The 26,120-nt window shown below is 38.3% G+C and overlaps 8 protein-coding genes across 12 annotated transcripts; 3 read left to right on the top strand and 5 right to left on the bottom strand.

Moving 5' to 3' along the window:
• Positions 1-20: 20 nt before the first annotated feature.
• Positions 21-3,538, bottom strand: LOC136350359 (non-lysosomal glucosylceramidase). The gene is made up of 13 exons (XM_066301941.1): positions 3,308-3,538; positions 3,171-3,259; positions 2,941-3,121; positions 2,732-2,888; positions 2,563-2,683; positions 2,314-2,489; positions 1,959-2,263; positions 1,783-1,905; positions 1,145-1,526; positions 968-1,095; positions 662-914; positions 422-610; positions 21-368 (listed from the first exon to the last, which is right to left on the bottom strand). Exons 1-13 carry the CDS (start codon positions 3,532-3,534, stop codon positions 168-170), a joined length of 2,532 nt encoding a protein of 843 aa, XP_066158038.1. The 5' UTR covers positions 3,535-3,538; the 3' UTR covers positions 21-167.
• Positions 3,539-3,650: 112 nt separating this feature from the next.
• LOC136350215 (uncharacterized) lies at positions 3,651-6,348 on the bottom strand. The gene is made up of 3 exons (XM_066301737.1): positions 5,919-6,348; positions 5,003-5,684; positions 3,651-4,800 (listed from the first exon to the last, which is right to left on the bottom strand). The coding sequence occupies exons 1-3, from the start codon at positions 5,926-5,928 to the stop codon at positions 4,560-4,562; spliced, it is 933 nt and encodes a 310-aa protein (XP_066157834.1). The 5' UTR covers positions 5,929-6,348; the 3' UTR covers positions 3,651-4,559.
• Positions 6,349-6,602: 254 nt separating this feature from the next.
• On the bottom strand, positions 6,603-10,170 carry LOC136350222 (CCHC-type zinc finger nucleic acid binding protein-like). Of its 3 annotated transcripts, none has more exons than XM_066301749.1 (4): positions 9,980-10,170; positions 8,324-8,501; positions 8,101-8,274; positions 6,603-8,043 (listed from the first exon to the last, which is right to left on the bottom strand). In XM_066301749.1, exons 2-4 carry the CDS (start codon positions 8,415-8,417, stop codon positions 7,862-7,864), a joined length of 450 nt encoding a protein of 149 aa, XP_066157846.1. In that variant the 5' UTR covers positions 8,418-8,501; positions 9,980-10,170; the 3' UTR covers positions 6,603-7,861. The 3 variants fall into 3 exon arrangements, with proteins under 3 accessions (XP_066157846.1, XP_066157856.1, XP_066157864.1); XM_066301759.1 differs by having other exon boundaries at positions 8,330-8,501; XM_066301767.1 differs by having other exon boundaries at positions 8,333-8,501.
• A 741-nt stretch (positions 10,171-10,911) lies between these two features.
• On the top strand, positions 10,912-11,568 carry mRpS18A (mitochondrial ribosomal protein S18A). The gene is made up of 2 exons (XM_066287513.1): positions 10,912-11,081; positions 11,141-11,568. The coding sequence occupies exons 1-2, from the start codon at positions 10,979-10,981 to the stop codon at positions 11,506-11,508; spliced, it is 471 nt and encodes a 156-aa protein (XP_066143610.1). The 5' UTR covers positions 10,912-10,978; the 3' UTR covers positions 11,509-11,568.
• On the bottom strand, positions 11,493-13,135 carry mtTFB2 (mitochondrial transcription factor B2). Of its 2 annotated transcripts, none has more exons than XM_066287437.1 (5): positions 12,605-13,135; positions 12,272-12,559; positions 12,080-12,220; positions 11,877-12,025; positions 11,493-11,821 (listed from the first exon to the last, which is right to left on the bottom strand). In XM_066287437.1, exons 1-5 carry the CDS (start codon positions 13,079-13,081, stop codon positions 11,569-11,571), a joined length of 1,308 nt encoding a protein of 435 aa, XP_066143534.1. In that variant the 5' UTR covers positions 13,082-13,135; the 3' UTR covers positions 11,493-11,568. The 2 variants fall into 2 exon arrangements, with proteins under 2 accessions (XP_066143534.1, XP_066143540.1); XM_066287443.1 differs by having other exon boundaries at positions 12,272-12,542; positions 12,605-12,815.
• Positions 13,136-13,279: 144 nt separating this feature from the next.
• Positions 13,280-20,198, top strand: raptor (regulatory associated protein of MTOR complex 1). 2 transcript variants are annotated; one of them, XM_066287421.1, is made up of 4 exons: positions 13,280-13,425; positions 13,794-14,197; positions 14,618-15,910; positions 16,546-20,198. In XM_066287421.1, exons 2-4 carry the CDS (start codon positions 13,839-13,841, stop codon positions 18,704-18,706), a joined length of 3,813 nt encoding a protein of 1,270 aa, XP_066143518.1. In that variant the 5' UTR covers positions 13,280-13,425; positions 13,794-13,838; the 3' UTR covers positions 18,707-20,198. The 2 variants fall into 2 exon arrangements, with proteins under 2 accessions (XP_066143518.1, XP_066143512.1); XM_066287415.1 differs by having other exon boundaries at positions 13,787-14,197.
• Positions 20,199-20,545: 347 nt separating this feature from the next.
• Stt3B (catalytic subunit 3B of the oligosaccharyltransferase complex) lies at positions 20,546-23,896 on the top strand. The gene is made up of 10 exons (XM_066287425.1): positions 20,546-20,781; positions 20,836-21,054; positions 21,149-21,392; positions 21,446-21,644; positions 21,801-22,151; positions 22,208-22,410; positions 22,463-23,106; positions 23,159-23,284; positions 23,346-23,430; positions 23,488-23,896. Exons 1-10 carry the CDS (start codon positions 20,609-20,611, stop codon positions 23,566-23,568), a joined length of 2,325 nt encoding a protein of 774 aa, XP_066143522.1. The 5' UTR covers positions 20,546-20,608; the 3' UTR covers positions 23,569-23,896.
• Positions 23,897-24,095: 199 nt separating this feature from the next.
• PIG-K (Phosphatidylinositol glycan anchor biosynthesis class K) lies at positions 24,096-25,809 on the bottom strand. Its single transcript, XM_066287499.1, has 6 exons — positions 25,335-25,809; positions 25,010-25,288; positions 24,754-24,962; positions 24,587-24,704; positions 24,425-24,535; positions 24,096-24,372 (listed from the first exon to the last, which is right to left on the bottom strand). Exons 1-6 carry the CDS (start codon positions 25,413-25,415, stop codon positions 24,124-24,126), a joined length of 1,047 nt encoding a protein of 348 aa, XP_066143596.1. The 5' UTR covers positions 25,416-25,809; the 3' UTR covers positions 24,096-24,123.
• Positions 25,810-26,120: the final 311 nt, after the last annotated feature.

Raw genomic sequence — 26,120 nt, 5'->3', positions numbered from 1 at the left:
ATCCAGGTTGAGAAGAAAAATCATTTGACGTTATTTTTAATACTTTAACTACAATAAAAAATAATACCTCCCGATTGTGTTTACATACGTAACTCTGAGGACTAGACCCGTCTTACAACGAAAAATACTATATAACAATAAATGCAAAATCCCCTATAGCTGTTAACCTAATGTGAATTTCTCTGGGATCCCCTTGTGGCCTCCCAAGCAAGATGCATGGACCAGATACTTAAAGGTCTCATATACCCCAACGACCGGTAATATTTTTCTCCGTACAAAGCCTCAGGCGTGTCGAAAATGAGCCCAAATTTTTCGGTCATTGATTTAAACATCCCTCCGGCGGTCTTGAAACCCTCTTCAAACATGCCCTATAACAAAATTTTAGTTTTTAAATTGAACGTTTTAACGACATCTAACTTACCTCTTGGATCATGGTAGCTGCTAGTGCATACGTCACCCCTACCCAAACCTCTTGACTTTGAACTGTAACTTTGTCCACTTGCCCCTTTAAAAAGCCGTTCACTGCACCCATTTTGCCTCCGCAGAAAGAGAGAACGTTGTTTTTGTAGATTACCCGTAAAGCACTATCCACATTCGGTTTGGGAAAGATCTAGATTAAAGAAGTAATCTAAAAGAATCTTAATAATATTGAGATAATTACAGGGTAATTTTTTCCCTCTCCTATGCAGCCCAAATACCACTGAGCGTTGAGCTGATCGGACATGATACTAGCTGATTGATTGTTTGAACAATCGAAGTTGTAGTATTTGCCATTCCATAACTTTGAATTAAAAGTTTTGACGCCTTTATCAAATATTTTCTGATAGAACTCTTGATCCTTTGTGAGGCTTAAACATTTGGCCATTTTGGCCATTGCGTACACTGCGGCTAACCAAAGCCCTCCACAATACGCACTGAAATTACGTAAAATTTAAAAGTTTATAAAAGCATTTATATAATTTTCAACCTTGCGCCAACCATTACCCAAGTATCATAGGTCTGATCGGGTTCTCCGCAATTTTGTATCAACCCATTATCATCATAGTCGTAAACCAGTTCCCTCTGCATTACCGCGTTACAGGATTTATACATATCCTGAAACGCTTTAGTAACCAAAAATAATCTTAATTGCAAAAAAACACACTTTTATAAACGCAGCATCCAATTTCCCTTCAACAGATGCGTCCCGAAAGGTCTGTAATACAAATTTCGACCCCAAGTCCCTCCAGTTACTAACATCATGAATAGGATAGGAGTTAATTAGCGAAAACGGGCTTTCGTTGGGGGTTCCAGCATCATGAGGTACGCTGTTGGGCTTCTTGCGTTCCGTGATTTCTCCATTATAGAGCATCCACATTTTTAAATCCACCTCGGCGAAAACGAAGTCTCTGAGATCGTATTGAATGCATCTTTGAAGGATTGGCCAGTTCTTGTTTAGAGCGTGTGAGGCATAAAAATGGACGTCGTAGGAATTATACATGCGATATTCGTGGCCTTCCAGGTAGGCAAATCTACCATATTTCTTGCTAATAATGCATTTAGATTAGGTGGGTATTTAATTAAAATGTGGGTAACAAATTTTCAATTAGTCCAAATATAACTAATGCTAATAAAGTAATAAATTTTTATATTGATTGTTTTTCTTGTAATTACAAAATACGCACAACCATAACTAGTTCATGAACCAATTTAAATATTAAAAGTTAGTCCGCTGTTTTTGGCGATTTAAAATACATTGCACAGAACTATTTTTGGTAAGAATTTTACAATAATTAAACTTACCGAGGATCACAACTGCTCTTCTCCGGAACTTCATGCTCCTTCATTGAAAGCCAAACACTTCCCCCATCACTGATTATATACAACTCATTGAATAGAGCCGATTTATACCAATCTGGTAGCCATCTACAACCAAATTTTTAACAAGAATACAAAATAATAATCACAGCCCCATTTACTCATCTTCGAGCACTGGCCGCTGCCACTGGTAAATATTTTCTTCCCATTTTTCATAGTTTTCAAAGGCGAAATCCACGATTTTCAAAGCTGCATTCTCACGACCAAATTTATCAGTGTAATATCTGTAATATTTAGCTTGAGGAGCTGGGTATATGATGCTTGGCATATCCCAAACCAAGATCATTTCAATGTCTTGAGTATTTTTTGAAGAAACACCGACTTGCGCCGCTATTGCCACTCCAATTTCGCCGAAAATATGCGGGTTGTTTTGAAATTGTTGATCAAATTGACCATTTTTCGACAACTGCATTTGCTTACATCAAAGATTGTTTGCTAATAAAGATGACTTCTTACTTGATTCCATACAGAGGAGCCAGTGGAGTTTGGGTCGAAATTTAGGCACTTGGTCACATTAACATTACCCACAGACTTGGCTGCTAGAGTATAGGAGCATTGCAATTTATCTAAGGTATGATAGAGCACCACTCCTTCAGTGCTTTTATAGGAGAATGCTTTAGAACTACAAGCAGCTGCAAAAAAAAAATAGGGTGAACAAACGAATATCACCATAAATCAATTTTAAATAATGCCGCAAAAACTTACATTCTTTATCAGCTCTACTGCCAGTTCCATTTTTAAAAGTAAATGAAATAGTAACTGTTCTGTCATCACCGCAAACATTTTCAACACTCCACACAAATACTGCACAAGGTAAGCAACTGCTCTGAAAATAATTTCATGTATCAAATGAAGCTGCGTTTAAGTGCCTTACTTCATAGTTATGTGGAACTACTGGACTGATTTGTCTGCAAGTTAGTAAAACTCCATAATTCGATAAATCATATTGTGTCCATGCTCGAGGGTACAATCCAATGTAAGAGCATTTAGAGGGATTGAGCAAGCTTTTCCAGGCAGATAAACAAGTTTTACTAAAATTTATTAAAATAATTATTTTTGAAAATAATTAAAGAAGAAATCTACTTGTAGGTAGACAAACAGCTTTGAAAAAGGGTTCGTTGGCTTTTGTCCTTTATGGTTACAATAAACTGATTGGCATCCACAGTATTGTATTCGCAGGCATTCGGTCTCAGTTGGAACCTGCAGAACTCCCCCTTAAAACCCCTTCCTATGGTGCCTGAACCGATACCACCAATAGGTACTCCTTAAAATGCCCTTTGAACCTAAAACTCACAATAAAAACTGAAACTTACCATATTTCCTCTCTGCGGTTCGCAAAATAATATAGTCCATAACAATAGGCTTTCCAGTGATCTTCTGCATTAAATAGTACCATATATACCTTGGAAACAGTGATTAAGACGCACCATAAAGGGAAAATTTTATTTACCTTAATACAAGTGGTAACAGCTCCCAAATTATCCGTAATGAAGGTTTGAAGTAAGGAGTTCTTTTTTCGGGGTATTCATGGTTAAGTTTGACTTTAAATCCATATTGAGGGGGCTCAGTTTTAGGTTTTAAAATTGATCTTTTTGGGGTTCTCATTGTGAGTCGTGTATCTATCTCAAATACAAGTGGCAAAATTTTTAACCTGGATATCAGAAACAAATGACGCATACGTCATAGGATTTCTATCAATTTGATTCGTTGAAGAGTTAAATGAATAATTTGAGTAGGGGCGAACTTCTTGATGAAATGGTGGAAAAACATATCTTTATAATAAAAAACCAACGTAAAGGTTGAAAATATGATCTTTATTAACGAATGATGGCCACAATGAACATTAACTTGAACTTACGAATTATCGAAATACTCTTACTAGAGAATTATCTATTCTGAGCGGAAAATTATAGTAAAATATGTCTTAATCTAAAAATGTTTAGGCAGCAAAGTATATTTTAGTGGTTAAATATCAAGGAGAGAGTACAAAGTCAATTAGTACAACAATCCTGAACTATCTCAGTTTGTACTTGAGTTTGAGCAAATTCTCTTAAAGTCTCTTAAGGATATAAATAACACAATATAATCTTCAGATTCTAAAGAATATCAAAAACTTTTAACACTAGAGATATTAGTAATTTTTCCCAAGGAGAAAAACTTCATAAGTGAATATAAACTCATAGAACTAGACTAGAAAAAACTACTATTGTTACATTTCGAGACAAAAAATTGTAACCTGAACAAATTATCAAATTCACTACATAATTTATAACAACCCAATATTACTATAATACATAATCAACATCTATTAAACGTTATACATTCAGTAGTCATTTGTTCAGGGTTACTGATCGACAATTATTGAAAGAGTTTTAATGTAATGGCAAATGCACAATTTACTCAGAGAGATTTACAAAACTTATTGGTAATCCAGAAAATTTACAAATATTTAAGCGACTTATAACTTCTTTGGCAAATTCAATTAACTTACCATTACACTAAACAAGAAATTAAACTCTTACTGGCTAACTTTTCAAGGCACAAATGGCACTAAATTAAAATGTTCATCTTAACTCAAAGAAGATACTTAACCCATGAATATTGAAGAAAACCCACAGGAAACCTACAAAAACTGCAAATTATTTGGCAAGGCTGTAAAAAAATCCCATTGAAACTTAAAAATGGGATCAGCTGCCCTCAGGCTATGAACTCATATCTGAGTTCTCCATCTCTTTCTGCCGCACTGCCACAGCAGTTTCGACAAGGAGATAAAAGCAATTAAATTTGTCATCCCTATCCGACGTATTATTACTTGTAGATTCCTTTGCTAGGTCTGCAGACGGCGGCAATGAAGAATATTGTTTCCTCTGGGCCTTGGTCGGCATAAGTAATTTTTGAGGGGTGGTTTTTGGGGCAATGGGAGTCAATTTCGATTCAGGTTTCCTAGAAGGTAAATAATACATTATATTTTGAAGTCTTGCAAAAAGCATTCAACACCTGACGACAGTTTACATATAGTTTAACATATTTTTTTATGAAACAAATTAATCATATCATGTTATTTTTATTATTATTGTATGTAAAAACTACATTCCACTTCAGGCTTCAAGCAAAATTGCAAATTTTATGAACAAAAACAACTTACTTAGTATCTACTGGATGGACACTGGATTTAGGAACCTCCAACCGAATCACTGTTTCCCATGGATTGAATTTCTCTTCCTCCCTCGGGCTATAGCTGTCATATTCCACAGGACTGTCCTCCTCTGAATGGTAAACTAGTGTCATCCCATCTTCATAATCATGATCCAGCCTCACTCTCTTGCTATCTGCATTATCATATTCATCAGATCCAGACCATCTCCTTATCTGATAGTTAACTCCAGGCAACTTTTTTCCCCTTCGGGAGATTGTATATTGCATTGGATCATGTCCCTCTCTCCTAATCATTTCTGGAAGAATTCTTCGCCTAGCATTAATGAACCAGTTGCAAACTTGTAAAACTGTCAAATTGGCCTCATGGGATAGTATGAGCTTTTCAGTGTCAGAAGGATAGGCATTGTAACGATGCTCATAAAGCCACCTCTTCAAGATTTTAACAGAATTCTTCGGGAGGTTTCCTCGCCGCTTTCTAATTGGGCCCACAAGATCACCCATTTGAACGATTTCTCCTTGAAGATCACTGATTTCCTCAATTTCATATTCGGCGGTGTAAGCGTTATGGGGCATAAGGTGGACCACCTCATGGTGCTCCATTTGGATTTCTTCATGATCTGAAGCGGAATCGGCTTCGTTAGTACTTGAAGAGAATTCGAAACGTTCTTGACCTGAAAAAGTTTTATTGGAAAATAAAAACAAACAGAAGCACGTTGTAAGTGACATTCGTATGACAAGGGACTGTCATGGATGCAGGACCGCGTGGTTGGGTGACAGCCCGCTTAAAATTCACTAAATCTCGAAAATACGAATAAATAAATGCAAATACATATTCTTTGAGGTCCTAAATCATCCATAATAAGCCTTTAATGAGTGTATAAAGGTGGTAATACGGAATTACTTACGTGCTTTCATTTTGTTTAGTTCGATACGCACAAACGTCAAAACTAAGGAATTTACGTAATACTCCGGCTTCTGTTAAATTAACACGATGTTAATTAATGGGAAATCGTACAATATATAGTTCGGCAGAAGAGTTACTATTTGATATGGGGAATTGCACTGAATTTTGCTAGAAAGCCTCGAAAAGGTCAGTGCCTATGCCATCGGCATGACGCTAACAAAATATCGCGCTTTTAACCGTCAAAACACAAAGTGGGGCCAATACCCGCAATCACTCACGATAGCTCACAATCCAGGGATATATCTCCGAAAGATTTTTAGTTAAATTAATGCAAATTAGCAGTAAAATTATGAGAAAAACTTTGCCCGTTCAATCACGCGTGCATTGCTGTGACAGCAGTGTTTATGGCGGTCAACGAGAAACGTCAGAAATAATAATAATGGATGCTTCCGCCTCCTCGTCGTATTGTGGCATTCGTTTGTTTGCTGAAAACCAATCCGATCACTTTGGATCCGTCACCTGACAGCTGCATACCAATGACGGTGCAGCTGTGGAAAATGACAAGTTGGCGAGTGCGCATTTGGTCCCTTCCGTTTTGTCGGTCCGGCGCCAAGTTTAAACGCGCTTGAATTTTCTGGAAGCCATTTTTCAGTTATTTTCATGTGTATGTATGAGAAAAACCACATTCCATTTCACCACATTTTATTAAAAATACAATCCTGTATAACGGTCAGCTTATAAAATACAGTTTACAATATGTAGGCGGGCCGCTGTTATGAAATTTCAAGGATCTACTACTGCTTGAACCTGAACGGAGTTTTGCTTGTAGTTAAATCGATGCATCATTTAATAGTTTGCAAACGGAGGGTAAATCGGGTATTGAAATGTAATTAAATTAAGTACATAATCAATTTCGAACCGGCCCTAAAAAGAGCTATTGTCGAAACGTAAGTTTGTTCCTGTAGTAGAATCAGAGGTTGCATGACACGATTGCCATTAGCTGAAATCGTTTACAGATTCACCCTGATTGGCTGGGAAATAATGAAGAGTATTTAAATTTATACCGAAATTACTTCTTTGTTGCGTTAGATATTCTTATTTATTATTCTACAGGGTGATTCATTAGTATATCGGAGGAAAATGGTAAGTGTAAAATTTTGCCCAATCATTAAAAAGTCAATTAATAAATTTTAACCTCATCTTGTATAAAATGATTCACGCGACAACTTTTGCATTTAACATTTTCCTTTAACTATCGTCAACCACCGTGTATCGTGATAAAGTGGACGTTACTTTACATACCACCACCTCCACAAAACTAAAAACTTATTTATACATTGCAATGTAAGCATTAACAATAATTCCATCTCAAAATTTACTCACAAATCAAAAAACGAAATCTTTAAAAGGAAAGTCTTTTTCTGACCAAGCAAAAGCCCAAAGGGTAGTGGCTAGTGATTGCCTAAACCGCAAAAGTATGAAATAAAAATTCAACGCGCAAATCAAGTATAAATCAGAGCACCTTTGAACTGTTTAAAGCTTTAGTTTGATTTCTATCACTAACGACTACACTCCTCCATAAGAATCTACATGGAATAAATAGTTTTAATTGTGCAAATTACGTACAGAATATACAATTGATTCATTAAGCCAAGGACAAAAACCAACATATTAGGGGTGTTAAAAAACTCATTATTTATTTAAGAATTTCAAAGGACTATAAAAACACAAGAACATCGTCATCCATAACCGTCATACCCTTAAACAGTAGTAAAAAGATACAAATCCAGGGGAGAGGCTCCCCCCATCTTGAAAAGTTATTAAATTAAATAAAAACCATAAGACTAACCAGGAAAGCTGCTGCTAGTAACATAAGGCTGCCCACAAGGGACAACCTCCATGAGGAAGTTTCACTTATCCTCTACTTAAGCCCAGTGTTCACTACTAATTCCGATAGTCTTGGTTCTCCGGACAGTCCCTCTTTAAGTGCCCAGACTTGTGGCACAAGTAGCAGGTCTTGGTGCCATCAGGACAGTTTCTAGAAATGTGCCCGGGCCTCTGACAGTTATGACAGATGTCGCCCGAGCGGTCGTTTCCTCCTTCAGGACAACTGCGAGCGATGTGACCTAAACAGCCGTCAGGTCACTCAACAAAATTTAAAAAAAAAGAAAAAGACCACTCACCAGGCTTTCTGCAATTGTAACACGATGGCATATCAGGGCTTTGATGACAATCTTTGGCGAAATGGCCCTCACCATAGCACCTGTAGCAGCGCGCCTGTTCCTCTTTGCAATCTCGCGCGTAGTGTCCCACTTTGTTGCACTTGTGGCACTTGTCGCGCCCTCGACTGTAGTTTCCTGGAAATGGAGAATGTTAGCAATGAAAACGGGGTTCAAAGCGGCTTACCTCTACCACCAGAATCGCGGCCCCCGGGGGTGGAGCATTCGCGGGCAAAGTGGCCAGGTTGATTGCACTTATAGCAGATGCTTGATGACGACATTTCGGTCCCTGTCTAGGATTTAACTGAAAGATGGTTTAGTTGGGACTTCCTTTCTTGGCGATGATTAGCAAATCCTTAAAGGTTCTGCAAAAAAAATCTTTATGAGGCTCTTGAAACTTAGAGTACTAAATTTCAGCCAAAGAGTAGGCCCTTTGAATAAGATGACACATATTTAACAAAAATCCTGTATTTACGTGTATATTTGATGACGAATTTTATCCTTTTAATTTGGTTCAAACTTTTCATTATTAGTTGCAACCAAAAACTAAATTGTCTTTGTAAAATAATTGCATTATACATATAAAATATGCTTTAAGCAGCTATAACACTTTCAAAACCAGACACTTTGAACTTTATTGAGGAACAACATGACAAAATCTCAAATGCTAAAATTAAGGTTGTTTCAATCTTCTAGTAAACCTATAAGGCCACTGTTACATGCAATGAAAAATATCAAAGTGGATGATAGAGGAAATACCAAACATGTGGTACTTTTTTTTCTTTTATTCCATTTGGGAATAACACCTCACAAAAAGTAGAGGTTGTTAGAAAGGTTAAATTGCATACCTCCTTTGATCAAAATGAACTCGGTTAAATTTTTGTTGAACATACAAAAAATAATGTTAATGCAGTTAGTTGACTGGTTAAAAAAGGATCTTTGGGTCCTTTTTTCTGTTATTTCTGTAAAAATCACTATATCCACTGAATAGTGCCATGCAGTTCATAACATGATTTTACTACAAATAATAATAAAGTATTTACTCTAAATGAAAATAACACAATCAAGCAAAACCTCAAAATAAGTGATGAAAGATTTTGAAATCTAATTGTGCAATGGAATGAAATATGATACACTCTACATTGGAAAGGACTACACTGATGGATGTAGTTTTAAGGCACATTATGTTAGGTTACTCTTATATATAGTTTGAGCTGTTGGAACAGGGATTGAGAATTCAAAAAAATCTAACTCACATGGACACCATACAAGTGTATTAAATGACCTTCAAAGAAGAGTTATGTTACAACTAAACCATAAAACATTCTTCCTACTAACCTCTTGTTTTGTGACTAAATAAAATTGTAAAAACTAATAAATACAAAGTTTAATTTGAAATATTGAAACTTTAAACTAGGGGTAATGCTGGTTCACCACAATATCAAGATGAAATGAGTCAGTAGTTAAGAATCAACTAAATACCCTTTTTTTTATAGCCGGTATGACGCTTAACGAGAAAACTGCCTTAGGGGTTTAAATTACGGGAAAAACTAATTAGCGCCAAACCATGCTAAATTCAACAACTTCTTTTGTAAGTGGTGACAAATTTCTTTGACTCAATGGGTCGGCACATAACCTGGGGGCATTAGCTGAATGCCGCCCTCAATTCTCGCACCATATTCCTTTAAGAAAAACGTGTCCCTTCGCCAAAAAATACTCGAAATCTTTCGCTCTAAGGCTGGACAAGTTGAAAAAGGGCGAAAATGAGCGTCCACGTGTTTGCAGCGATTCCATTTTAGTAGTCGCACTACAAGAGCGATAACAAAGACCACATTTTGCTCACCTCTCGTCGCACTCTCAAGTGGTCAGGTCAGTCCGAATACTTTCGCCGAAAATTGCTAGACACCTAAACACGCAACCGTGCCACATTCGCTTCGGTAATATCGAGAAAAAGGAAAAAATCGGGAAAATATCGAGCAGTCACAGGAACCGGTACCCTCTTTACGACACGTTAGATGCCAATGGAATGTCGCTTGACGTCAGCGCTGATGCCAGGCCTAAATCCCCAATCTGAATTCTAATCAATCGGTACAAATATTGGATTTAGTTTGCGGAAAAAAAAATTGGTTACTTCTTAAATTTTTGAATATTTTAAGAAAAACAAAACTAATTCTAATTTAGAACAATTTAATTTGGTTTGGATATTAGTGATTTATTTAATAAAATTCTGAAATATCATGACTCAAGATAAAATTTGACAACATAGGCTAACGTCGGACATGCGTGTTACCTCCTGTAATGACAAGTTCCGTTTTCCGGAAAATAAAGGCGGCCTCTTTTAATTTGGATTATTTATTTTAATTTTTTTCCTCTAATATCAAGAAATTGCACTTTACTAAAAGTGAATTATCACTAAGTAATCATTTAGCAGGGTTTCACAATTAATAAAAGATAATTGCAACACTATTAGGACAAGAAAGAGATAATTTGTTGGTAATGGCAAATAGTTGATTGTGTGCTAGCAGAGATAATGCAGTAAAAGACAATCTTGGACTTTACGATGTATAGGTTGAGGAATAGGACGTGATTAAATTTTAATGGATCCTTAATTTAGATAAGGAATCTCTATTAATTCATAATTTACATTAATTACTTGCCAAATTCATATCAGTTGTATTACCCGAAACGCTCATTTATTCGCTTCTTCTACTCCAGATACAATTTTTATGCTCTTAGATTTAGAAATCGCCTATTATTGCAGTCAATTGTCAAATTTACAATTTAACCGCAGAAAAATTTTTAACAAATGAATACTTAAATATATGAATTTTCTGAAACCGAAATGAATTTACCACGAAAACTCCTTCAGGGCAACAACCTTAAAACCCTGTTAAACCTCGAAATTCGTCCCCTTACAACCACGTCCGTTCTTAACATCAAAGAAAGTAAGCTGCAATCTATTTACAATACTAGATCACGCGCTATAAGGCCTTCTTCCTTTTAGTCAAAGAAGTTCAGAAGGGCAATGAACTAGTAATATATGGAGAATATTCTCCCTCAGCTAGAGAACCCTTTCTCCTGAAAAATATTGATCCTTCAAAATGCCCAGTTTGTGCATCAGGCTTAGATATAAAACATACTGATGTGCTAATCCTCAGTCAGTTTTTGCGATCAGATGGTTGCATGCTACCCAGAAGAATCACGGGGCTGTGCAAGATGCAACAGAAAAGAGTGGGGACTCTAGTTACAATGGCTCAGAAAGCTGGTTTGATGGCAAATATTGGCCCTGCTTGGAGCAAAAAAGATCCTAAGACTCGATATCGGTGGAAGAGGTATAATAAATATTTCGATGAGAGTACTATTAAATGTTAGTTTATTAAAAAAAGTATAACATTAAAGAATCTAGTGTAATTATAGTAGCTTTAAAGGCCATCAGTTTGTTTTCCTTAATTGTGAGTCATGTAAGTCAGTTTCGATAGTTTCACTCTTCAACCATTCTTGCTCCATCATATCCATAAAAGGACTGCTTAAAAAATTGGGGTGTGATGCCATTTCTTTGTAAATTGGGACTACTTCATTAATTGGCAGCTCCTTAAACTTGGTAAAAATTTCTAAGTCTTTAGGGTAGTTCTTATGCTCCAATCTAGGAAGTAAAAGGTGTTCTCCACAACCAGGCACCCATTTCCTATAAGCAACCATTAAGTAACATTATTTAAAATTTTTTCAATTTATGAACTCACTCGCAGGTTTGTATAACACTTGAACCACCCCAAGCATACAAATGCATCATGAAGCAGTAAAAAGGAGCAAAATCCTTTTGTTCAAGAGGTAAGTTCCTTTTCAAAATGACCCTTATTAAGTAAATATGATCAGGATCCCGTTTTATATCCTAAATACATTTTAAATGTAAAATTTATATCTTAATAGTAAATTAACACTGAACTGGTTCCTCTTTATCCATTGAAGTCTCCCAGGGGAGGAAAAATTTCCTAGGATATTTATCTATTAATTGAGCTTCAAGAAACAAATTCATTAGCACATTCCAAGGCTTAAAACTTCTAGGGTTTGGTTCAGCATTAAATATCTAAAACTTCCTTGAGTAAAACATTAATTTTTCATTGAATAAATCTCATACATCCCAATGCTTTTTTTGTGTAAGCAGAAATAACTCGACTCTGCCATAAGTGGATAGTTTTGTTTGCAAAATGAAAGATTTAATCATAAATTTAAGAAAACTTGTTTTGCTGAGGCATCCCACTACAGTGATAAAAGGGTCATCTGACCATTCTCTCTTGGGGAGATGTTCGAGCAAGAATTGCACCCTGCCTTGCTGATCAAATTTGTCCAAACTGGCATACTGATACAATCTAAAAAACTCCTTTTTGAAGAGTTTTACCTGATCCTTCCTGCCATGGAATTGTTTCTATTTAAATTGCTGCATTGTTCACTTTGGAAAATGAACTCTTACCAACAAATAATTTTGGAATTGCAAATTTCCTTCATAAAGCCGAGTAGAGCTAAAACCATTTTGTAGCAATAATTCACTGATCAAGCCAAGACCGGGATTCGATTCTGCAATGACATGGGTTTTATTCGAAATCCGTTTGATTAGTTGATTTGCTACATCTGTGGCAACATCAGGGGAGATTAAGTATAGCACATCTGGAGTTTTATATGGTTTTTTTTCAATTATGGACTTGGGTAGAAGGTGCCTGTAAGGTTGCAAATTGGGGTTTTTGGTAAAAAAATCATCTATTTCTTTTAAATGTTTGGCGTTAGGGATAAAAGGAGGACGCTTTTTGCGGATCTTTTTTACTTGAGAAAGCGAAGAATTTAGGCCTAGAATTGGATTTTCATTATAGTGGCTGCATAGCAGACAAGCATCTAATTTACGGCTACTGTGAATTTTTCCAAAAATACTATTTAAAATCTTTTTGAGGACCATAATTTTTTTTTTTATGTATGGTTACAACTTTCTTTTGTTTTTTTGAGGTTAGGTTTTGTATAAGTGTGATATCATAGGTTTTGATTGGCTGACTTCAAAGTGGATTTAATGAAGAAATCTGCTTTTTGCTATTGTTTACAATGACTGTTAGAGGGATACTCTATGTGACACTTGTCAATATTCACGCATGCTCCATTAAATCATCGCTCAAAATCCATGGGATGCTCAAAGTCAAAGTTTCACCACGAAATGAGCAAGCAGCAAACAGATTGAGATAACCAAAGAAAAATGTTTAATTCGTTAAAAATTTTGCGTTTTAATTCAAGCTTTCTCGGACTCGCTTGGTAAGTTCCGTTTGTTCCACCCTGTATTGATTTGTATTTATTTCAATTAAGGTTTATCAGGGGTTGATTCTGAAATTTTTTAAAGCACCCAAAGCATGCTTTTAAAGGTATTTTGAATAAAATTTTTCGCTGCCAGAGACAGGATCATTTTATTTTACTTACCTTCAGTGTGAGTGCTACAATATGTCAATTTTAATAGCGTATTTGGGGCTGTAATAATGCAATAAAAATACCCATATTTTGAATAATTGATATTTAGAAAATTGAAATAAAATGTTCTCCCAAATTTACCTCAATAATTACAATAAAAAAATATTATGACCTAGATCACTACTTTTATCAACATAATATATATTGTCAGCTTCCAGATCATAACAATCAGTTTGCAATGAAGCTATAGAGAAGTGCTCATTATGGATGAACTTGCCTTGGAAGCATGGAGTGACCATTACCTCATAGAAGAGCTGGAAAGGCTGCAGCTCAGTGACAAGGACTTATTTCTGGCTTTCTGTGAGGAGCGCCACACTGAGAAAATTGAAGGAATTGCCTGGAAAACACAAATGTGGCGTATGAAGGAGCGAATGAAAACTGTGAGTGTCGCCCTGGTTTTGTGTCTGAACGTCGGAGTTGATCCACCTGACATTGTCAAGACCCAGCCTTGTGCTCGGCTGGAATGTTGGATAGATCCTTTGTCGATGTCAGGATCCAAAGCCTTGGAGACCATAGGACAGGCACTGTTGACACAGTATGAGCGGTGGCAGCCTAGAGCAAGGTAATTATTATTTGTATAAATATGGATGTAGGAGGAATTTTCACCGTGAATTGAAATTCACTTGAAATCCACACTTCTGTCTTATTGTTTTGGCATACAGATAATCACAAATATTATGACATAATGGAGTCTTATTAAAATATTCAGAGATAGTTTTTAAAGATAGCATGGTTTTAATACAAAATTACTAGATTTGAGCAATATAAAATAAGATACTTTATATAAGAGCCGTCATTATATAAAATATACTGTTTAATGATGATTTACCTATATATAAAGAAACATTGAACCTTTTCATAGGGTTTTAATATCAGATTTTTCATATGGTTGGTGCAGATCAATTGTTTTTAATCGTTTTGTAGAAGTTATTCTGCATCACATCATATAAAGGACAGCATAACCAAACATATTTGTTTATAGATACAAGTTATCCTTGGATCCAACTGCTGACGAAGTGAAAAAGCTCTGCACTTCACTGAGACGTAATGCTAAGGAAGAAAGAGTGCTTTTCCACTATAATGGTCATGGAGTGCCTAAACCCACCAGCAACGGAGAGATTTGGGTTTTCAACAGGACCTACACCCAGTACATTCCTTTGAGCATCTATGATTTGCAATCCTGGATGGGAGCGCCTTCAATCTATGTGTACGACTGTCCCAACGCGGGGATTATAGTTAAGTCTTTTAAAACATTCGCGGCACAACACGAAGCAGAATATCAACAGACAATCGGTGCTAACACGTCTGCGCGCTCAAGTCCTTCGGTTAATGGACCACCATCGTTCAAAGAGTGTATACAACTGGCCGCATGCTCCGCCGACCAATGCTTGCCCATGAATCCGGATCTACCCGCCGATTTGTTCACCGCTTGCCTGACTACACCAATCAAAATTGCCTTGAGGTGGTGCGTTTTACAACCTACTGCGAAGTTAATTCCTAAAGTAACTGTAGATATGATTGATAATGTGCCTGGAAATATTACGGATCGAAAATCGATGTTTGGGGAGTTGAATTGGATTTTCACTGCAATTACTGATACTATTGCATGGAATACTTTACCTAGGGACTTGTTTCAAAAGCTCTTTAGGCAAGATTTGTTAGTCGCCAGCTTGTTTCGTAACTTTCTATTAGCTGAAAGAATCATGAAGTCTTATGACTGCACTCCAGTCTCTTCCCCAGTTTTGCCACCCACCTTCCAACACCCTATGTGGGATGCCTGGGACTCAGTACTGGATCTGTGTCTAGGGCAATTACCTGGAATTCTCAAGGGCACCTCACAGTTCAAAAATCTACCATTTTTCGAAGAACAACTCACTGCTTTTCAAGTGTGGCTGCGTCTAGGTTCGGAAGAGCGCAAACCGCCCGAACAGCTTCCAATAGTGTTGCAAGTGCTTTTGAGCCAAGTGCATAGAACGCGCGCCCTCGAACTACTGGGCAAGTTTCTTGATTTGGGACCGTGGGCCGTCAATTTGGCCCTGTCTGTGGGAATCTTCCCTTACGTGTTGAAACTACTGCAGAGCTTCGCCAAGGAATTGAGGCCACTGTTGGTGTACATCTGGGCCAAGATTCTTGCCGTGGATAACACCTGCCAGGCTGATCTAATTCGTGAGCAGGGACACAAGTATTTCCTATCCATACTGCAGGATGCGACAATGTCTTCGGAAACGCGCACTCAGGCTACGTTTGTCTTGTCGAGTCTGGTGACTGATTACAGGTAAGTCATATTAATGGTTTATACAAGGATAGACGAAAAGTATGGAATTTTGGAGTACCTTGTAGAAGTGTTTTAAAAACAGCAAAAAATTATAATGTTCGTATTTTTATTACACTGTAAATTAATTTTTTTGAGTACATTCCGTAGAAGATCAAGTAAAAACTGCAATTTTCTTAATACTTATCAAGTATTATCGATTATCAATTTATTTTGCTTGTGACGGTAACGTCCTCTCACTATATTGTCAGTCCGTCGGATATTGTAGGCCTGCGAACAGTAAGAACACCAGTATATACTCTTTCACTGAAACTGAATGTTACGGGTGGTTTAAGTAAATTTGAAAAAAGATTACATAGCAATTTTTAAGAAAATAAAAATTATATACATTAAGGGAATTGTTATATCTATGAAATGTATATGCTTATATCGCACATGGTGTCTCCTACAAGTCCCTGGCATATATCCAAGTATTTCTTTGAATCCTTTCCTGCAGTTCCACGGAGCTTTCCTTAGATTCTTTCGCAGTGTAAACTGCAAATTTGTAAGTACTCATTTCCTTATTGAACCATAAAAAATGTACATTACTCATCACAAACCACTACACAACTCGCTATAAATACTTTACTTAATTTCAGGGACGGCCAAGAGGCCGCACTACAGGGTTCCTTAGTGAGCGTCTGCTTGGAGCAGCTAAATGACCCCAGTCCGCACCTACGTCGCTGGGTGGCGATTTGCTTAGGCAAATTGTGGGATCACTACGAAAGTGCGAGATGGACCGGCGTACGAGATACTGCGCACGAAAAGCTCTACACTCTACTCGTAGACCCGTGTCCTGAAGTGCGAGCAGCAGCTGTATATGCATTGGGAACATTCATTAACGCCGTGTCTAGACGATCCGAGCATGCCAACAATATTGATCATGCAGTAGGAATGACGCTGGTGAACCATGCAGCCAATGAAGCCAGCCCATTGGTTAGGAGGGAGTTAGTGGGAGCTTTGCAGTGGCTCTTGTTAGCTTTTGACGTAGCATTTGCTGCAGTGGCTTCGAAAGAAGGACAAGGAGAAAGTAATACTTTACCGAGAATTACTAGTAGAGATAGATTGGGTCAGGATAGTGGAGGGTTCAAGCGGGTACCCTCCAGTCCTACGATTAACAACATGGCGAGCCCCACTAGCGGGATTGGAGGCAATAACTATGGGGGGAGTTTGGGAACTTTGCCCGGGCTTGGGTATGGGTCAGTTTATATGAAAGTGTGGGTGGCTTTGTGCCAATTGGAGACTGATCCTTATCCTGAGGTGGCTCAGATGTGTCAGACAGTGACTGGACATATTAGATTGTTGGTGAAAGAGCAAAGAGAAATTATGGATAGTAGGAATTCTAGTATGAGCCTGCCTCCTAGCCCCAACAGAGCTACGTACCTTTCGGGGGGAGAGAGCCCTCCTCCGATGTATCAGAGCGGGGATTTCCAGACCAAATTGTCTAAATCGGCAGTAAGCTGTAACAGGACGAGGAGGAAAAAGGGTTCTATAGATGAAAGTGCTGCAATTGATCATTTAAGGAAACCTCTAGTTATCACCAACTTTGTTTCATGGTCTGGTAAAAAGTTTGTGAATAAACATGAAGAAATGGAAGATCCAGAGAGTACGAAGTACTACGAAAGGGAGTGGAGAAGGATTCGCAACACGAATATCAGGGCGGAAGCTTTAGAAGAGCAAAAACGGGTAATTACCTCAAAAATCGAAAACGTGGTTTTCCACACGCGGACGGCTTTACCACCAACCCTACTGCAACTCCATCCTTTTAATCAGCAAATTGCAGTGGCAGGTAGCGATTCTTTTGCAATATGGGAGTGGGGAACCGGTGCTAAAACCACAGTTCTACAGCAAAAATCGGCGATTAAAGGACGCAGTTCCAGAATTACCGATTTGGAGTGGGTGAACGGACATGATTTGAGTCTACTTTTGGTTGCTGCCGATGATGGGAGCATTAGAGTGTGGCGTCCTAATGTGGGCACGCGAGAGCCCTCTTTAGTGTCCAGCTGGCAGGCTTTCGGCAACTTAAAGTCGCGCCAAACCGGGGTTATCGTAACGTGGGAGCAATGGACGCAAACTCTCATCACTACTGGTGACACCCGAATTTTAAGATTCTGGGACTTGCATAAGGAGCTCAAGGCTGTGGATGTTCCCACGGGGACTGATGCTTCAGTGACCTGCTTGGATTCTTCATTTTCTGGACCAACTTTAGATGTCTCTCCTTTGGTTTATTCGAGGCGTAAGTCTCCTTTGGAGGAACCGCCAAGAGCTCCCGGTCATAAAATGGGTTACGCAGTGGCGGGTTGCTCTGACGGTTCAGTGCGGCTTTTTGACCGTAGGTGCAGTCCGCAGGACTCTCGAGTGAAAGTGTGGATGGAACACAGTGGTACGGTACTCGCAGTACAGCTCAAAGACAATTTAGTGATTAGTGGCAGCTCTGAAGGAGACGTAAAACTCTATGACATCCGCAAAAACGATTCTCTACACACTAACATGGCAGTACCGAAAAACCTAGGCATGTCCTGCATGTCCATACACCAGAGCGCCAACACCTACGCCTGCGGTTCAGCAAATCAATTCATTAGCATCTTCAGTCTCAATGGTAACTCATTAAATACGATTAGATTTTACGAAGGTTTTATGGGGCAGAAAATCGGACCGGTGAACTGCCTAAATTTTCATCCTCATAAAGTGGCGCTGGCGGCCGGGACCGCGGACTGTTGCGTCAACGTGTACAGTTTGGATTCGCAGGCGCGTCGGTGACGTTGCGAGCCGCAGCCCTAGGGCGCAGGCTCAGGAGGCTCCTTCCGGAACCTCCTTTTGGGCAGTCTTTGATGCACAGCACTGCCTTTGTTACGGACCCGCCTATGTTATGGGCTGGACTTCATCGCAATAGAAATCTATAGGTTCGTTCTAACATTGTTCGTTTTGGATTAATGTATAGGAAAATCCGGCCGGGGGTCCGTTTATAGTCATTGTCAGGCCTATGACAAGGATATCCGAAGAAGGTTCGAGTCGTTCAGAACCATCAGGGCAACAGTGGACATATTCGAGTTGTGTTCACCTATTCACCGAATGTGCTTGGTATATGCCCGACGATGACTGAACTCGTCCTAGAACACTGAAGGATAGTGAAATTTAACCAATCAACCAGTACTATTGGAATAATAATGCATATTATCCCGATGTGGCGTAACAATAATGCTTATGGCGAACATCTGATGAAAACCAAACCTCTTTCAGCTCATTAAGGGACAAATTACTGATGTTCTAGTACTTTTACTGGGAACCTCAAGTTTTTGATAACTTGGTACTCGTGACTTACCGTCGTTGGTTTGTTGCTATCCGCTTTTGTGGAAATCGAGTTCCTGCTAAAGGTACTCGTTTGGCCACGGGTCCACTGAAGCAGTTTTAAATGAAAGGTAATTTTCATGGAAACCGCGAAATTGACCAATAAATGTTCAGCCTCTATTTAAACGTTTCCATGTCATATTATTATCTTGGCAAAGTTACCAGGACTGTGATCTATTGACCTTTAAACTGTGCTATGACGTAGTACCGAGTGAAAACAATTTTTTGCATGCTTTCTTGTTTGCTTTTCCAGAACTAAGATGATAATATCCATTTCAATGGCAATACTGAACCTGCTGATAAAGGTTTAATGTTTGAATACTTATTTACTGGATTGTAGTATACATATATACAGGGAGGTGAGATTTCATGTGCTCGTCATTGGGATCTCTGAAGGAGTGAGATATCTAGCAACAAGTGGAAACGTGCCGCTTTAAAAAATCTTTTTTTGCAAAAATCATCATTTCGATTGTAATGCAATTTGGAATACTGACGTTTCTTGTAATGGCGCTTCACATGACGTTGACGGATAACATTCGTCTAAATTTTACTCATCGATGCTGGAAATTACAATATTACATTACAAGATAACAAAAAATGTCAGTAGCCCAAATTTATTTGAGATTAAAAACTGTAACAGATAAATATACTTTAAAGGTGAGTTTTTAATAAGCATTAACACGCGCAATTTATACTAATTCAACCGATCTCGCAACTGTCGTTCTTCTGGAGATGCTTATGATGATCATCGAAATTTCCTCCACTCTGTATAGGTACCAGATTTATTGTAAATATTTAATATGTAAATCGACGAATTCTGTATTGTATATAATTAGAAGATAATGTAAAGGATGTTCATAAAAAGTAGCGCATAATGATTAATAAAATAAGTTATAGAAACAAATATGTGATTTGGAATTTAATTTCCCTGAAAAATATCACTCTGATATAGTTATTAGGACTTAGATACAATGGGTCTTAAACTTTCATACACGTATGGGAATGTGCTATATCAATATTTCTGTGATGTGCAGTGCCCTGTAAAGCAGTTGCTGCTTATAACCACATAATCTATACGGCTAAGTAGTGTAACGTGACTCCTAATATGCTATATGAACACGATTTCGTGTATCGAAATCAGTAATTTCTGAAATCCACGATTTCGTCATGTCAAAGCGAAACGGCCATGTCGTCACCCTTCAAACAGCGGACCAATCAGAATAAGCCGACTGTCCAAACTGTTATCTCTCTCGCTCTCCTCTGTCTTCGTAACCTCTTCTTGTGTGCGTGTCATGTTTGCGCCCCTTGTCAAAAATGCCTCAAGCCGGTCTGAAAAAAGGGGCTGCTTCCAAGATAAATAATAAAAATGTCGCAGTTAACAGTCTCATTATATGCGTCGTGCTGCTTTTAGCATGGGTCGCCGGCTTCGCTTCACGGCTATTCGCGGTCATACGGTTCGAGAGTATCATCCACGAATTTGACCCCTGGTGAGAGCCCTGATTTTTGTTTAAAAATTGACGATTTGAAATGTGCTGTTTCAGGTTTAACTATCGAGCCACTGCTTATATGGTAAAGCATGGTTTCTATAATTTTCTTAACTGGTTCGATGAAAGGGCTTGGTACCCCTTGGGACGTATTGTGGGGGGTACTGTGTATCCTGGATTGATGATCACTTCAGGGAGCATACACTATCTTTTGCATTTGCTGCATATTAATGTACATATTAGAGACATTTGTGTGTTTTTGGCCCCAATTTTTAGGTAAGTTGTATCATTCCAAGCACTTATTAAGATAAGTGCCTGTTATCTTTAGTGATGTAAAGTAAACAACTACAATACTTTTGCATGTTTTTAGTGGCCTAACTGCCATCTCCACTTATTTACTAACCAGAGAGTTATGGTCCTCTGGAGCCGGGCTTTTTGCAGCCTGTTTCATTGCAATAGTGCCTGGCTACATAAGTCGTTCAGTGGCTGGTTCTTATGACAATGAAGGAATTGCCATTTTTGCTCTACAATTCACCTACTTCCTATGGATCAAGTCTGTGAAAACAGGGTCCGTTTTCTGGTCAGTTGCTGCTTCACTCTCTTACTTCTATATGGTAATTAACCTTTTAAAATAAAGACAAAGTGGGTTTAATAAAAAAACTTGCAGGTTTCTGCATGGGGAGGTTATGTTTTTATCATCAACCTAATACCTCTTCATGTGTTTGTACTACTGCTCATGGGGCGATACTCAAACAGATTGTTCACCAGCTATACAACATTTTATATTTTGGGGCTGGTCATGTCAATGCAGGTGCCATTTGTTGGGTTCCAACCTATTAGAACTAGTGAACATATGGCTGCTGCAGGTACATATAGATATATATATTACACATACATGATTTTTATTATAAATATCAAATTATCAGATACTGGTAATTTAAACAGAAGCATAATTTTAACCTTCCACACAGTTTTCTGTTGCATCTTCAAAACTTTACTAATTCTGTACTTTTTATGTTAAGGAGTATTTGCGCTCCTCTTTGCGGTGGCAGTGCTGAAATACCTCCAATCAATGATGACCAAATCTGAGTTCAAATCGCTGGTGATTTGGGGCGGTTTGGTGGCCGCGGGTCTCGTTTTTGCCACAGTGGTGGGGCTTACCTACGCCGGCTACATCGCCCCCTGGAGCGGGAGATTCTACTCCTTGTGGGACACTGGTTATGCAAAAATTCACATTCCCATTATTGCCTCTGTGTCAGAACACCAGCCGACCACCTGGTTCTCATTTTTCTTCGATCTGCACGTGCTTATTCCCACGTTTCCTGCGGGACTGTGGTACTGCATTAAACATGTCAATGATGAGAGAGTTTTTGGTGATTTTCTTTATGATGATTGTGATTGCAAGATTGTATTTTGAAAATTTTCTTAGTGATCCTGTATGCTTTGAGCGCGGTGTATTTCGCTGGTGTAATGGTGCGGCTAATGCTCACTCTTACTCCAGTGGTGTGCATGCTCAGTGGCGTCGCTTTTTCGATTATTTTGGAGATGTATCTTAGAGAAGAGGATAATGGAACTGCTGGAGAAGGAGAGGAGGAGGAAATTTCTCAAAGTGGCAAGCGATTATATGACAAAGTAAATGACATCTTTAATTGTTGAGCAGAGGTATTTGAGGATTAAATTTCAGGCGGGTAAGACCCCTAAGATCAAACATGAGGCTAAGGACCAGGATCCGGTTGGACCCAACATTCGGAGCATGGCCGCCATACTCTTTGTGCTTCTTCTTATGTTGTTTGCAGTACATTGTACTTGGGTTACCAGCAATGCCTATTCTAGTCCCAGTATCGTGTTGGCTAGCTATGGAAGTGATGGGAGCAGGCAGATATTGGATGATTTCAGGGAAGCCTATTTTTGGCTATCTCAAAACACTGCTGATGATGCCCGCGTGATGAGCTGGTGGGATTATGGGTATCAGATAGCGGGGATGGCGAACAGGACCACTTTAGTGGATAACAACACTTGGAACAACAGTCATATAGCCTTGGTCGGCAAGGCCATGTCCTCGAACGAAAGTGCAGCCTATGAGATTATGACTGCACTGGATGTTGACTATGTTTTGGTAATTTTCGGCGGAGTCATTGGATATTCCGGGGACGACATTAACAAGTTTCTGTGGATGGTACGAATTGCCGAAGGTGAACATCCCAAGGACATAAGGGAAAGCGACTATTTCACTGAACAAGGAGAGTTCCGAATCGACGCCGACGGCTCCCCAGTACTACTAAATTGCCTAATGTACAAGCTTAGCTACTACAATTTTGGAGAATTGCGGTATGTTCCAATAAACCCTTATTAACAACATTTTGCATTCGTTCTTCTTTAGTTTGGATTACCGTTCTCCTTCTGGTTTCGACCGGACAAGAAATGCGGTTATCGGCAACAAAGACATTCATTTGACCTATTTGGAAGAAGCTTACACCAGCGAGCATTGGCTAGTGAGGATATACAGGTAAACATTAATGTAATTGTTCAAATATTTGGGTTTTTATAAAATTGTATTTTTTTTCCAGGGTTAAAAAGCCGGACGAGTTCAATAGACCACGTATTCCGGTTGCAAATAGAGTGGTCAAAACTAGCAGTTCAGTTTCCAAGAAGGTACATGAAGTATGCTCCAGAAAGAAACCTGTTTTTAAATTTTATTTTAATGTTTAGAGTGCCAAACGCAAGAAAGGAACCATCAAAAACAAGCCGATCATCGTGAAAGGCAAGAAGCCGTCCGCAAAGGCGCAATAACATCCTCAAAGTCGCAAGCAAAGAGTACAATAATAATACACATATAATTTGTCTTTCTTTTTGTTATTGATTTATAGTGCGCGTATTGGGGCGTTCACAGACCTTTTCGCAATTTAAATTATAAATGTCGTACTGATTTCTTAAATATGTGAAAAGGGTTTTAACATTAATTTTGTTGCAGGTAAACAGTATTCCGTCTTTGTGTTCCCAGAACGTAAGGACGGAGTGGCCGTTTTGGTGTTATTGTAATTTAGTGTTTTCGTTTTAGGCAACGTCACAATGTGATAGGTTTATTGTCAAGAAATAAAAGATTTTTGCACTGGTTTAATTTCCGTTGACGTTTCATTACTTTTTACGTCCATGCCTGCGATTTAGATCTAAACAGGAGTTCCTTCACGATTGCGAGAAATTCAAAACATTAATTATTCCAAGTGCTCCTTTCTTCAGATATACGACATACCTGTGGTTTCAATTCGCAACAGGGTGGGGGTGGCATATAATGCGCCGCCGACAACAAAAAAAAACACTATTAAGTAACTGTTCTTGATATCAATTTCACAAATTATTACTAAAAGTTGGTAACGGTGGCACATATCTATACTTCTTTGGGTTAACTTCAACACTCTTATCAACAGTCCTCACCTTCATTTTAATATCCTCAAGTTTTGTAACAGCTTCCAATAATTTCACTGGTCTTATAGACCCAAAAAAGTCGGTTATTGGTACTGCTTTGGGGTCTCTTGGAAAGAGGTCTGTGCGCACGCCGACGGTGGAGATGCAGGCGCTTTTGGGACAAACTTTAAGCTATGTAAAATCACCGTCAATAACAAGAAATAATTTTTTTTTTACAACTTACAAATTCGCCCATAGATCTGTTGCTTTCTGGACTGACATTTTCCAAAAATTCCAGAGCATAGTAGGTGTATCTGTCAATAATATACACCCCAATTGCTGGGTCCACATGATGCTAAAATATTGTCCATTACTCCACATTCAAGTGCTGAAAATTTAAACTTACAGACAAGGAATCCTCCCCAACCATAGAACTACCAACAGCTAAAATATTTGGTGAATAAAATCTCTCATACATCGAAGCTGCCTGGCAAGTGTCAATCATAAAGAAGACCTCATGATACCTATAAAAAATCATTATTAAAACACAGAACAAGAAGATTATGAAACCACCTTTGCTTCTGCCACATTTGCTCCAAGGCATCAGCCATTTCCTGACTAGTAATTTCCTCAGAATCCTGAAACTTTAAAAAGCCATCCCCACCATGCCCAGTTAAATAAATCAAAACATTGCTTCCTTCATCTGAAAGCAGCTGTTTCGATCTAGGAGTGCCAGGAGGCAGCCTTCCTGTGAGCAATCTCACGAAATTCTCCACTGTAACCTAATTAACGACAACCTCACATATGTCTTTAAGTAAGCAGCACATACCTCATACCCCCTATAATCCACCTCAACATCGTCCCCATAGACGTTAATGTGTTGGTTGGCGTTATTAAACACAGTGGCAGGGCGTGGGTTTCGTGGGTTGCATGCCATGTCATCGGCAATCATTAAAATAATTTGACTATCTGGAATCCCCAATCGTTTCACGCTCCGATATATTGAGAGAACGTTGGCAACATGTCTATAGTTGAACCAGAAGCGGCTAGTGTCCACTAGAACTGCCCAGTTGTTGGTGTGACCTTTTTCAGCAACGGTGGGGCCCAGCTGAACTTGAAGTGTTATTGCCGTTTTTTAAATAAAAGGGGCTTACCTTGGTGGTTAGGGCAGTTGTCATTGTTAGTATTATGTAGGAGAAGGAGACACATGTGAGTTTTATTGGGGGGAAATTCATTTTTCATAGAAACTTTGTGGGTTTAACATAGAAGTAAACAAATAGATTTATTTGAGGTTAGGTTTGTGAGTTTGGTTACTGCAAAATGACAGGAATTGAAGAATTAGTTGATTCAAAAACTAGTGACGTCAGTAAAATTACTGCTAATACACTGAAAAGTAATTTTCGTGAAAAAGTCTTGTCAATTACTTTTTATTTCACTTCTTCTCTCCGATAGTTGAAACTCAATTTTATAGACATAACATCTTCTTCTGGGATACAAATACTTTTAGTTTGAGAATTCATAAATTAAAAGCTGCATCTGAATGACGTCAGATGTGTTTCAAAAAAAAATTTTATCTTTAATCGCTGAGAATGAAAAGCGATTATGATGGCACAATTGGATACTCGATATACAATGGAACACTGTTTTATTGAAATAAACCAGTTAAATCCAACACTACCAAATAAGTAAATTTCTTTACTTTCAAAGCTACTATCGAACGGCGATGAAACTTTAATTCAATTATTCAATTAAATCAAATCTTCCAACTCCTGAATAACCCACCCATTCATACAAAAACCAAATAAACCCTAAAAAGTTGTGATAAAGCACATGTGAGAGCTCGTAAATCTCCTATATAACGACGTCTCAATTGATCCACTCATTCGTCTTCATTTATCAACGACCGCCTTTTCACTATACCTACAAATTAAACTAATAAA

The sequence above is a fragment of the Euwallacea fornicatus genome, chromosome 1 (assembly GCF_040115645.1).
Source record: "Euwallacea fornicatus isolate EFF26 chromosome 1, ASM4011564v1, whole genome shotgun sequence".
Classification (NCBI taxonomy): Eukaryota; Metazoa; Arthropoda; class Insecta; order Coleoptera; family Curculionidae; genus Euwallacea; species Euwallacea fornicatus.
The sequence above is the reverse complement of the archived record's forward strand: the minus strand, read 5'-3'. Positions and strand labels throughout refer to the sequence as shown.